Source organism: Sturnus vulgaris, chromosome 26, assembly GCF_052056855.1.
Source record: "Sturnus vulgaris isolate bStuVul1 chromosome 26, bStuVul1.hap1, whole genome shotgun sequence".
Lineage (NCBI taxonomy): Eukaryota > Metazoa > Chordata > Aves > Passeriformes > Sturnidae > Sturnus > Sturnus vulgaris.
In genome coordinates, this window is record NC_142268.1 from 1,339,420 (window position 1) to 1,352,558 (window position 13,139).

Below are 13,139 nucleotides of genomic sequence, written 5' to 3' on the forward strand. Positions count from 1 at the left end.
TCCTGCAGTTCCCTGCTGCTCCTGCTCCTCCTGCAGCTTCTTCAGCTCCTCCTGCTTCTCCTGCAGCTCCTGCAGCTCCTGCAGCTCCTGCAGCTCCTCCTGCAGCTCCTGCTGCCCCTACTGGATTCTGCCCGAGGGCAGGAGCTGCTGTGCTGGAGGAGCAGCTTCCCAGGCAGAGAACTTGACAGGGAATTTTCCTTCCAGCTCTTCTCTCCAAGCCCGGGTCTCCTGGCACGGCCCGACCTGAGCTGCAATTCCTTGAAAAACCCTTGAATTGTGAGGCACTGAGGCCAAACCCTCCCATGTCTGGGCAATGGGTTTAATCCACAGTGGTTTGGGTTGGAAAGGACCCTAAAAATCCTTCCACTGGAGCAGGAACACTCCCAGGGATGGGGCAGCCACAACCTGTTCCAGTGTCTCAGCATCCTCAGACATTTTCTGGCTGATATTGAACCTAAATTTCCCCTCTTCCAGTTTGTACCCATTGCTCCTTCACCCTATGAATACATTCTGTATTCAGTGGTTTTCCTTTTGTTTTAACCTCATCCTCCTTTATTTTCTAGTGCCATAAAGTTAATATTAAAAAGAAAAAAACAACAAAAAAAAACAATGTAAGGGAGGGAAAAAGAAAAGGAAGATGGAGGTGGGGGAAGGCAGAGTTACTCTGAGCTATGGCAAACTCTCACCTCTCACTCTTCAGGGAAGATGTGTGGCTGCAGAAGTGGATATGTTTGAATTTGTTGGTGTTGTTTCTATTTTTGTTCACTTGCAAATGTTCAAGGAGCTGCCCAGCTAAAAAAAAATGCTGCTGGCCCAGAATAATTAACTCCAAATCTCTGTGGTTCATCTCCAGTGAGGCACCTGGGGTGGTTTAAATCTGGTGGTGAGGGTAGGAGCAGGCAGGGAAATCTGGAAGACTCTGATGCAAAAGAAAAGAAATTCTAATGCTGATTTCCCCAAAACCAGGCAAATTCCTGCCCTGCCTTTTCCTGCTGAGCCTGCTCCAGGGTGTCAGGGGGAGCTGCTGAGTGTGTGGGGTAAATGCAGAATAGCTGGGGATGAGCTGGGGCTTGGTGCTGTTGCTTTCCTGGGCACTGAGCTCCATGAGCCCTAAATAAAAATAACGCTGGAAATGGCTGCTCAGAAATGTTGCATTTCAAAGCTGCAGCTCGGTCATTTGCCAGGTTTTAATAGATGAAAAAAGTAATTTTTATAAGGAGTCAATCAATCAGATGACTTGTGTTCTGCAGACTCTGAAATAGCACTCCAAGTCTGACAGGAGCAATAATAAGTTTCTTGCTGTTTGTAACTAATTTTTACGGATGATCAATTTTGAGGCTTGTGCTGTAAAACCAGCAGCAAATTATCAATGATCTGATCTTTATTTTAGTTTCCTCTCTGGAAACTGAGTGGCTGATGATTTAACTCTACAAAGAGCCAAAATTGCTGCCTGGTCATTCCCCTGTCCTGTGCATCAGTGGGGAGAAGTTTACTATGGAGAAATGAGTGTGCAATTAATATGGAAAATGAATAGCTGAGCTGTAAATGGGCTCACTGGGAGAGCCATGGAGCCCATGGAGAGGATGTTAATGTGTTGCCATGTTATTGGTGCTAATCACTTAAAATGTGCTTCTTTATTAGTGGCTTTAATGAGAGCCACTTAAACTGTGCATTAAAAAGAGGAACTGCAGAGAGGGACGACAGACTGAGTAGCAGACAGTCATAATTTTAATTGAAATGCTTTTAGTACAAAAATATAAGAAAAACCTGGAATCCAGTAATCCTTTTGACTTTCTGAAGCCCCTTCCATTACGTCTCATCAATTAGTTTTGGTTCCAGAGCTTGGGTTATTTGTTTTCCTAAACTGTGATGGGTTGGAGTCCCTACAAAAACACAATTTATGGAAGCAGCCACTTGGAGGGAAGGACGTGATCTTGAGAAAAACCAGGTTCCATTGGCTGAGCTGCCATGGAAGGGGTTTGCTCAGTGTTTTAGGGCTCTTAATTATTTGTGATTTGTTTTAATAACTCAGAATTTGGTGTTGAGCTGGTGACTGGGTCAGGTCCTGCTGCCTCTGCCATTTGTTGGTGACCTCTGTGAGCGTGTCCCTCGTGCCACTGCCTGATGGAGATGATGGAGATCTCCCCTTTCTTTCTTTTCACTGAATATTAACATTTTTTTTTTTCCCCTTTAGGTGGTATGTAGGGCAGGTTGTTTTCCAGCAGTCCTGCAGTGATGCTCCTCCTTTGATGTCTCCACAGGATTTTTCCCAGGCAGCTCTCAGGGATGTGACGCTTTCCTCCGGCACAAGATGACCCTCATTTCTCCCTCCATCCTGAAGAAATATGGGATCCCCTTTGACAGGGTAGGTGCAGGGGCAGGGTCAGGAGAGCCTGCAGAGCTCAGCTCCTGTGTCCTGAGGAGTCATTTCAGCTCCACTGGGGGAATGGGCTGCATTCCCAGGGCATTGCTTTGCTGAGTGCAGCCTGGCTTTGGGACCAGCTCTGCCTGCAGAGAGGAGGGTTTGGGGTTTGCCTGAGACACTGGAGGGAAGAAACTCTGACAATCAGGGAGCCCCTCAGGTGGAGAGGAACGAGCTCATAAGGGCTCTCCAAGGGTCAGCAGAACCCCCTGGTGATTCAGAAACACTTTTTTATTTTCCTGTGGGTCCAGTAGGACCCAAAGTGGAGCTGGGGTTGCTGGTTCCTGTTGTGTAAGTGTTCGTGCTGCTCTGAGCCTGGAAGGATCCCTGCAGCTCTTAAGCCCTGATTTGAAAAGAGGGGTCATGTTTATTTGGTATGATCGTTTTAATGTGCTTATCCTTAAAGTCTTGTGGCAAGAAGTAAATCTCCTCAGCCAAGGGTGGTTACAGGGATTTGTATCTGTGCAGAATCACTCAAACTGCTGCTGCTGAGCCAGAGCTGCCTGGGGATGTGAAAAGTGGCAGAGCCTTGCTCCAAACTGCTTCCATGGAATCATGGAGTGAGAATGGACCTTAAATCCCACCCAGTGCCACCCCTGCCATGGCAGGGACACCTCCCACTGTCCCAAGCTGCTCCAAAACCTGTCCTGGAACAGTCACTCTTATTCACAAAGTGGGAACAAGTGCCACTTTTCCTGAGGAATAGAGATAAGATCCCTCCATCCCAGTTCTTGGCAGATTTCAATGAAGTTGAAATAGGCAGCATTTATAAATCTCTATAATGCTGTTCTGGAAAAAAAGAAACAGATCAATACTAGGGCTTTTTAATAATTAAAAATGTGTATTTCTGTAATCTCCTATTGATTTCTCCATTTATTCCTCAAGAGCTTGCAGAAGTCAGTAAATTTGGGGCTTTCTTCATGAGTGGCAGTTTGTGCTGGCTTTCCTTCAATAGTTATTACTTTTCTGCATGGCCTATCCATCATCTGGAGTGTTTTTTAATTTATTGTGGGATAATGTTGACAGCAGTACCATGGATGATGTGGGCTTGAAATGGAGACACCAGGATGTGCTTTCAAGTGACAGGAACAGAATCTGTTCCAGCAGAGCAGCACTGCTGGGCTTTGTGGAGGGGCTGGGGCAGCCTGGGCTTCAGCAGCTCCTCCTGAAATCCTGCAGGAACTTCTTGTGCAGCTTTTATCCCTTCTTTTAAAAAAACGATTCTTAATGAATCAGCAAGTCGAGATTGTGGCCCAGCTGAGGGGGAAGGGTTTGAACTTGTGTCTGTTTGAATTTTGCATTTGGCCCCATGGTGCTGTTTGGAAGTGCAGTGGGCTCAGAGCTGCTGGGGTGGGAATTTGGCCGTGGGAAGGAATCCAAATGGAATTCTTGGCCTGTGGCAGCTGTGGGAGCTCTGTCAGCACTGCTGCTTGCAAAGACAGGGAGGCTCAAGCTGTAGGAATTTGTGCTTTGGGATGGTCGGGACAAACTCAGGAGCTCCTTTTATTCTGGTCTTAAAGTTTTGCAGTTTATTTCGTAGGGTGTGGGTTTATATAAGGCCCTGCTGGGAACTGCAGCCACAGCTCAGAGCAGGGCAGAGAGAGGGAGAGAGTGAGAGTGAGAGAAGAGAGCTTAAGAGAGTTTAAGAAAGTAAGAATGAAGAGAGTAAGAGCATAAGAGAGAGATTTTCCCCTTTACAATACAATAAATCTTCTTCTATGTTGAATATTCTAATTTCCACTAACCAATCTAATACAAGATACAAATTCTCTAACATTTCCATGCAACCTATAGGAATCACTATATTACCATGTTTTACTGCTTTTCTTATCTCTAAATTTTATCTGAGACCCTTCCTGCCATGCCTAGGGAGGATGTCTGTTTGTTTTTTTGGTATTTGCAGCATCTAACATTATCTAAACAAAGGAACCCTCAGGCATTCAGTTACTTTCAGCCCCACAGCCAAAAATCGCTATAATTTCCATTTCACTTATATTTTCCATATTCTCAAAGTCTTTTGCCAGGCACTCATATTGATAAGGTTTCCTTAATTCATCCTTCCCAACATCAAGTTTTGCCTCTTCCATGCCCCATGGAGGGGAGGTGCTGCTCACCAGGGGCTGCAGGGCTGGGAGTTGCTCCTGTGGTTCAGGCCATGCTCTTAACAATTAAACTTCTTTTTTTCCCCGATGGTTTTTCTGCATGAGATATAAAAATAGGGGTTTTTAGAAGCATCAAGATTGATTTGCCTCTGGTTCCAGCAGTGATCTTTAGAGTTCAACCTTTATTAATAATGTCTTTAATGCTTATTGTTGTTTTAATTTTATTCAAGTCGAGTCCCAGGATGGTTTGTGTTGAAAGGGACATTAAAGCCCATCAGTGCCACCCCTGCCATGGGCAGAGACACTTCCACTGTGCCAAGGGTGATCCCAGCCCAGCCTGGCCCTGGACACTCCCAGGGATGGAGCAGCCACAGCTGCTCTGGACAATTCCCAAAGCAACAAAAGCTGGGCTGGAATTTTTTGGGTGTTTGAATTTTGGGTGGGGAAATAAACACAGGGAAGGGCAGGGGTGCTCCAGAAGGAGCCTTAATGCAGAGGAGCTGTTAGCAGGGAAATCCAGAACTCTGGCATTGGGAATGAAGTGGGAATGAAGGTTTGGAGCTGCCAGGAACCAAAGTGGTCACATCAAACATTTATTGATCTTTTGGATTTCTGCAGCCTGAGACCTTTCTGTAACTGGAGCCTGCAGGTGTAAATAGTTCAGATCATGAGACCCCTTCCATCCACTGTTCTGGGTTTTTCCCTTAAGAGAAATCTTTGAGTGTTCCTGCAGTTCACCAGGAACGTTCCAGGTTCAGCCAAGAGCTGGCAGTGTGACTTGGTTTAATTTAATTTCCCCCCAAAATGCCATCATTTAATTTGAATTTCCTGGCCAATGCACCGAATAATGTCATGGTTTTGATTTGCCAATTTAAATATACTCATTTTCTGTTGTGAGACAGAACCAGGAGCAGAAGCAAGGCAGGCCTAAAACTTAAAAGGGCATATAAAGAAATTTATTAACTACACAAAGAAAAGAACAAAACAAATTCAGAATAAGATTTTTCAGACCACTCCTTCCTTCCCTCTCCCAACCTTCATCACAACAAAACAAACATACAAAAAACTACTTCAGTCAGTTCCCAACTCAAATAGTCCTTTTTTTTCAGTTCACTTTGGAGAGAAAAGTTTCCTCTTGTGAGGCCATAGGGATTTTTTTTTTCCCCAAGGAGGAAGAAAACACTCCTCTTGTGGTTCCATTTTCACCATTTGCATCCTCCCAGGACCTGCAATCGTGGCACTCCTGCCAACCCCACAGCCTTCCCAGAGCTGTGCTGGATTCATGGGGTGTTACTGTTAACTTTTAGACCTGCCTTGCTTCTGCTTCTGGTTCTGTCTCACAACAAACAGAAAATATATTTAAATTGGCAACTCAAAGCCATGACACAGTGACAGCTCTGCCCAGCCCGCAGTGGGAAGAGATTGAGCAGTGGGGATTTTTTAAGGGGTCTCTGTTCTCAAGCTGCTGCTTTTAGTGACCTGTGGGGACTGTGCTGCTTTTCCCTCTGTGCTGCAGATCACGCAGGAGGCCGGGGAGTTCATGATCACATTTCCCTATGGCTACCACGCCGGCTTCAACCACGGCTTCAACTGCGCCGAGTCCACCAACTTCGCCACGCTGCGCTGGATCGACTACGGGAAAATGGCCACTCAGGTGGGCTGGGCTTGCTTAGGCTGGGCTTGCTTAGGCTGGGCTGGGCTGGGCTGGGCTGGATGGGAAAATGGCCACTCAGGTGGGCTGGGCTTGCTTAGGCTGGGCTGGGCTGGGTTTGGCTGGGCTGAACTGGGCTGGATTGACTATGGGAAAATGGCAACTCAGGTGGGCTGGGCTTGCTTAGGCTGGGCTTGGTTAGGCTGGGCTGGATTGACTAAGGGAAAATGGCAACTCAGGTGGGCTGGGCTTGCTTAGGCTGGGCTTGGTTAGGCTGGGCTGGATTGACTAAGGGAAAATGGCGACTCAGGTGGGCTGGGCTTGGTTAGGCTGGACTGGGCTGGATGGGAAAATGGCCATTCAGGTGGGCTGGGCTTGGTTAGGCTGGGCTGGGCTGGGCTGGGCTGGGCTGGGCTTGGTTAGGCTGGGCTGGATTGACTAAGAGAAAATGGCCACTCAGGTGGGCTGGGCTGGGCTTGGCTGGACTGGGCTGGATGGGAAAATGGCCACTCAGGTGGGCTGGGCTGGGCTGGGCTTGGCTGGGCTTGCTTAGGCTGGACTAGATTGACTAAGGGAAAATGGCCACTCAGGTGGGCTGGGCTGGGCTTGGCTGGGCTGGATTGACTGGGCTGGGCTGGGCTGGGCTGGGCTGGGTTGGGTTGGGCTTGGCTTGGCTGGGCTGGATTGACTATGGGAAAATAGCAACTCAGGTGGGCTGGGCTTGGCTGGGCTGGATTGGCTATGGGAAAATAGCAACTCAGGTGGGCTTGGCTGGGCTGGATTGGCTATGGGAAAATAGCAACTCAGGTGGGCTTGGATGGACTGGGCTTGGCTAGGCTGGGCTGAGCCTTAAACTGTAAGAGGCCTCAAATCAGTGTCAAATGTCTGAATCTCAAAACTAGCCAAGCAACCTTGGTTTAAAAATGTAAAAAATGGTGTTTGTCTGCTGTGACCTTGTAAAGCAGGTTTTTGTGTAGTGAGTGGTCATGGTATTACACCCCTGAAAATGGGGTTTATCATGGAAATTCAGACAGACCCTTAACTACAACGGAGCCAGCAGGCACCACTCGAATATTAAAAGCAATTTTGGGTTCAGCCATGTGTTCACAAACAAGTGACATTTGGGAAGTGCAGTTTTAGATGGAGCCTCCATGCTTACATTGTTAAGCAGCGTAGCGTGAAATTACTGAACAAGCAGCAGCAGAGCTGGGAGCAGATCTGGGGACACAAAGTGGAAATGTGGAAGGAGATGCCCAATTTATTCCCATTGCACTCCTTGGCACTTGTCTGTCCCGAGTTTCCTGGTTAATATTGCTCTAAAGCACGTGGTAATTAACCCTGGGCTGCCTGGCTGGGGGTCCCAGTTGAGCTGGATTTTGTTACACTGGGAGGGCAAAGCTCGGTTTAAATCTCCCTGAGCTGCCTGCACCTCTGTGGGGAGAGAATTCCTGAGAGACATCAGGAGGAAATTCCTCCCTGGGAGGGTTGGATTGGGATTCCCAGGGAAGCTGTGAGTGCCCCTGGATCCCTGGCAGTGTCCCAGGCCAGGCTGGACAGGATTTGGAGCAGCCTGGGACAGTGGGAGGTGTCCCCATAGCAAGGATGGCATGAAATGAGATTTAAGGTCCCTCCCAAACCCACAGCATTCCACAATTCCTGAGTATGTGATTTTTAGTTAACTACTCCAACTTTCCTATATTTCAAAAATGCCTTTATTGATTTATATGCTCCCAGGCACAATTTGATTATCCTTGCTCACATGCAGGCAGGTCTGTGTTTTTTTTTTTTTTTCCTTACCATATAAAAGTTTTTGGGAAGTCTGAGCTGGGCAAAGCTGTGCAGGCACCTGCTCCTCCTGCACCTCCTGGGGGTGATTCCCTGCTCTCCTTGTCCTGCCAGCACTCAGGAGGGACGGGGACAAGGCAGGGGTTTGTAATTAGCCAGTTGTAATATTCTCCTGGCCATTATCCTGGGGAGGAGATGTGGATCCTGCTCTGCTGTGTGCCGTGGTGCAGGAGGGGAAAGGTAATGGCTCACCTGGGAGAGCAGAGCTGTGTTAATTGCCTGCCAGATGGGTGCAATGTTCTGCATCCCACAGAGAACCTGCCTGGGCTGTAAAAATACAGAATTACCAGCCTGGAGTGTAAGGATCTGCTTCTGAGACACTGGTCCTGCTCTAATTGTAGAACAAGTGTCAGGATTAGCAAAAAAAAAAAAAAAAAAAAAAAAAAAAAAAAAAAAAAAAAAAAAAAAAAAATAGCGATGGTGCAGAGTAGTGTGGGAAACTACCAGGGGGTAAATCCACTTGTGTCTGTAAATTAATAACCAGGATGGGCAGATCCTTAAAAGTTGCAGTGGAAATTGGTTTGGTGAATACCAAGTGAACAATCTCAGCTGTCCTGTTTGGTTCAAAGCTTTTAGAGACCGTGGTGTGAGGTTTTGGAATGTTTTTCTCGTTGGGTTTTTAGTTAGAAAGGTGCTTTTCCCTGATTTTCTGATGCTCTGTGAATTGCTCCTCCAGCCCCAGTGCTGGGTGTGGTTTTTGACAAACCAATGCCAAGGGGCAGAAATCTTCAGGGCTGGTTCTCTGTGCTCACAGCACGTGTCAGATCCAGACGAAGGGTCTGACCTCTTCCTCCATTAATTAATTAATTGTTAATTAACGTGTTAATTCCGTGGTGCTGCCCCACTGGGGCTGGATGTAATGCTGGGCATTGCCCAGCAGTGCAGGGGGGAGCAGCTTTGGGCTGTTCCCCATTTATTGCTGATGTAAAAATCTCCATCTGTCCTGGAGGAGCCTCGTGCTGCTGCTGCCTCCCAGCCAAGGTGACTTTGAGCCACCCTCAGCTTTCCTTTCCCACCTGGTCCTGGGGAAAGCTGAGCAGCAAATCCTTGCTCAGGGAGGGGACACAGCTCCAACTGCTCCTGGGGCTGCCAGGGACAATCCTGTGCTGTCACAGCTGTCCCCAAGGATTGCTGGGGTTCATCCCAACATCCCGGCCCCTGTGCAGGGCAGGGGATGCTCCTGGGGAGCTGCATCCCTGTGGGACTGACCTGGCACTGGCACAGGGCTCTGGTGGGTGGCACTGGGCACAGATGGGTGTCACAGGGCACTGGTGGGTGTCACAGGGCACAGATGGGTGGCACAGGGCTCTGGTGGGTGGCACAGGGCCCTGGTGGGTGGCACTGAGCCCTGGTGGGTGGCACTGGGCACAGATGGGTGGCACTGGTCACTGGTGGGTGGCACTGGGCACAGATGGGTGGCACAGGGCTCTGGTGGGTGGCACTGGGCACAGATGGGTGTCACAGGGCACAGCAGAGTCCCAGGGGACAGGAGGTCACAGAGGCTCTCACAGCTTTGGAGATCCTGGCTCAGTGTCTCAGAGTCAGCTGTAATCCAAATATTTGCTTTGGACTTCAGCATTCCTGGCTGAGTGCTGGGGCTGAGGGGGGGTGGCTTTATTTGTGTACTCCACAGCTAATGTTTGCCTGCATTAGAAATTAGGGAGAAATATTTCCTTTTGTTCTCTGGAGTTGGAGCTCCTCAGTCATTTTTCTTCCATTTGTCATTTTTTTTTTCTGTTTGGTGGTTGAAAAAAGGTGCTGAGTGAAAGGCAGGAAATTATAACTTTCATTCCTTATCATCTTTTTTTTTTTTTAAATTTCTTTTTATTTTGCACCATGAGCCTGCAGTTCCTGCCTGCATTCCTGATTTCTTGTTTCTTAAAACCTTTGGGTGCCACCACCCGAGGTTTTTAACAGCTGTGACTTTGCCCAAACAACTTTTTAAAGCAGAGGTTGCAGGAAAGTGCCAGGAACGTGCCCTCCCTGCAGCTGAGCCTCCTGCTATTCAGAATGGAGAGTTTTAGCAGAAATTCAAATCCCAGCTCAGCTTTTCTATTTTTTTTTTTGACAAACTGAACTGAGAAGAAGTGCCTGGGAGGGGAACAGTTCCTGGTGTCACTTCCACACTTCCTTCATGTCTTGGTTACTCCAGACAAACTGCTGGAATTCTCTCTCAACATAAAACAGGTTCAGGTTGCCCCTCCTGCATTTTGGGTCTTTTAGGTTTTTATTTTGCAATAAACTCAGCCCTTGCTCCCTGCAGAGCCCCCCCCCCTGCTCTGCCCTGGCCAAAGGGGGCACAAAGAAAATAAATAAAACTTCTCCCTTTGGCTTTTCCTGCTCTGCCAACAGAAGGGACCTTTTGGATCCCAGCCCAGGAGCCTTTGCATGGTTTGTTGATTCTAAACCTTCTGCTCACTCTTTTTTTTTTTTTTTTTTTTTTTTTCTGTACCATATGTATAATATAGAAATAATTTCAAATTTACACTTGAAATGTCTGTGATTTAGTGTTGTCTAGCATATAATTTTCCAGGTAAAATTGAACCTTTCTTTTTACTATTTACATTTTAGTAGATTTTTCCATTCAGTACATCTGTATTTCCCAAGGAAATAAAACTTGTGAGGTTTTTACAGAAACCTGTTTGATGAGACTGCAAAATTGGTCCCTAAAATAAGGCAAATCAGAATTGTATTTTTGCATTACTTTGTGTCTATGCCTTAACTGACTCTAATTAGACCTTTTAAGCTTAGAACACATAAAAAAATCTATTATGAAATAACATTTCCACAGTTTATTTTTGTCAGACATTCAAAATTGCTCTTTTACTCTAATTAGACCTTTTAAGCTTAGAATACATTAAAGAAATCTATTATGGAGTAACATTTCCATGGTTTATTTTCATCAGACAGATTCAGACTTGCTCTTGTACAAATTCTCCCACTTTTCTTCATATTTATTTTCTTGTATTATTTGTAAACACCCCTAATGCCCTGCTCTTAATTCTGTGCAAGGAAAAGCTTTTTTTTTTTTTTTTTTTTTTTTTTTTTTATGTGCTGAGTGGGAAGGAAATGATTCTTTTTTGGAAATTATCTGGAAGCTTTGTTTTATCAGCTCTTTTCTGAGCTTTTCTCTTGGCTGGGGTGTTCTTGGCACGGTTTTTATTAATGAAGGAAAAGCACTTGGAGGTGTGTGAGCAGCATCAATCCCTGGATTTTTTGGGATTTCCAGGATCTCAGTGCTGGGTGCTGCTGATGCCTGAGTGTCCCCTGTGGGTGCCTCCAGCTCCTTCTGGGCCTTAGGCTGAGTTTTATGTTTGTTTAGGCTGGGATCAGTCCCAGAGCATTTTGTGTCACACAAATTCAGTGCCTGAGAGGGGCTGGGGTGGCTCCTGCACCCCAGGAATCCTCAGGGAAATTTTGGGAGCAGGCAGGGAAGAATCTGCCCTGCAGCCAGGGACAGGGGGAGCCCATGGAAATTCTTTGCAAATTGTTTTGTTTATGGAGCTCTGGGAAAGGTTTCCAGTGGGTTTCCTAATGAACTGGTTTGTTGTTGATGCTGGTAATTACTCTGCAAACGGGGGGTCAAGGCTCATCTTCTTTCCCACAAGCTTCCAACCATTAAACACAAACTCTGCACTTTGGGCTTTTCCTCCTCCTCCAAGTTTAACTCCTCACTCACAGAACTGCTGCCATTCATCTTCCAGGAGCTGAGTGGAAGGAAAAGGAAGCTGGAGCCCCAAACTGGTTTTTTTTTTTGGTTTTTTTTTTTTTTCTGTCCTGTTGGATCCCAGCAGCACATCTGGAATAGGGGAACAAACTGGATTGCTGCTGCCTTGCAGCACTGGTTTTTACTGGGGGCTTGTTGGAACTCTGCTTTGTGCTGGGAATGTCCAGGGAGGAGCTGTGGGGTTTGTGTGTTCTGTAAAAACCAAATTTCCTGTGCTGCCCTCTCACAGAACCAGCCCTTCCCCAGGAGCTTGTGTTAGTGAAAGGCAGGGAGAAAAGCTTTGAGCAAAGGTTTTGGTGTGCCATTGAAAAGCTGAAAGAACTTCAATTTCCAGCACTTTGGGTTTTGTGATGGATAAATTTCCATTAAGGCCAAGGGGGAGGCTCAGCTGAGTCTTCCCAAGTGCTTTCAGCTGAATGTGAAGGAATTTTTTCCATGAAAACCAGAGGTGCCACTTTAAATATGTCGTTTTGGTGACTATTTCTGCATAAGGAAAAGGCTGATTTTCCATTAACCTTTCCTATGTGATGGAACTGCTGAGCTTCAGTTCAGTGTTAATAGCTGGGAATTGAGGGAAATATCCTCACAAAACTCGCTGAAGGTTGAAGTTGAATGAGTCTGCACTTTTCCATAAATCATTTGATTTTATGACTTCGAGGAGACAGTCATTTTATTTGACTGTTATTTTATATAGACTTATTTGTGTTTTTATGTTAAAAAATATTGCAAAGAAGATAATGGTTGTACATTCAATAACCACAAATTCCCCCCCCTATCAGTCTTGGAGTTAGAATTGATGGGACAGGGCTCCTGCTGTGGTCACATATTTTACCACAGGCTCCAAATTAGGGTTGCAGATAATGAAATAATGAGGAAAGGAAGAATGTTGGGGGGTTTAGGCTGGAAAAAAGAGGTTTAATTGTGCATTTCCTTACAGTATTTTTCCATGTGGTTATAGTTAATAAAGCCATTAATTTATGGAAAAGGAAAGGTGGGGCTGGGAAAAGCCTTCAGAAGGTGGAATGAGTGAAATTCCTGCAGGTTTGGTGAATATGGAAACTCCTCTCTTGTTGCTCCCCCGTGACCAAAGGCAAAGAATTGACCCTAAAGCTGCTGATTCTTGGTTTGGTTTTGTTCCACTCCCGTTTTCTGGACTCCCAGTGGATCCCTGGAGATGCCAGCTGTGAATGTTCTGCTTTGGTTCTGTTGTTTGATCTGTGGGCTCTGGCACCAGGCTGGGAGTGATGGAGGAGAGGGGAAAGTGCTGGAGGAGATCTCAGAGTTCCTGGAATTTCTCTCCTGTCATTTGGACAAAATGCTCATGTTCCTTCATTCCTGTGCTTTGGGTGATCCTGTCACCCTGAAATCTTTCTCGGGGCTGTCGATCCAGAG

At 46.5% G+C, this 13,139-nt stretch overlaps 1 protein-coding gene across 1 annotated transcript in view; it reads left to right on the forward strand.

Moving 5' to 3' along the window:
* KDM4B (lysine demethylase 4B) overlaps nucleotides 1-13,139 on the forward strand; it is a 75,009-nt gene that overhangs the window by 29,992 nt on the left and 31,878 nt on the right. The window contains exons 7-8 of the mRNA XM_088179371.1: nucleotides 2,262-2,365; nucleotides 6,041-6,178. Coding sequence (XP_088035497.1) covers nucleotides 2,262-2,365; nucleotides 6,041-6,178 — 242 coding nt within the window. The remainder of the gene's footprint in view (nucleotides 1-2,261; nucleotides 2,366-6,040; nucleotides 6,179-13,139) is intronic.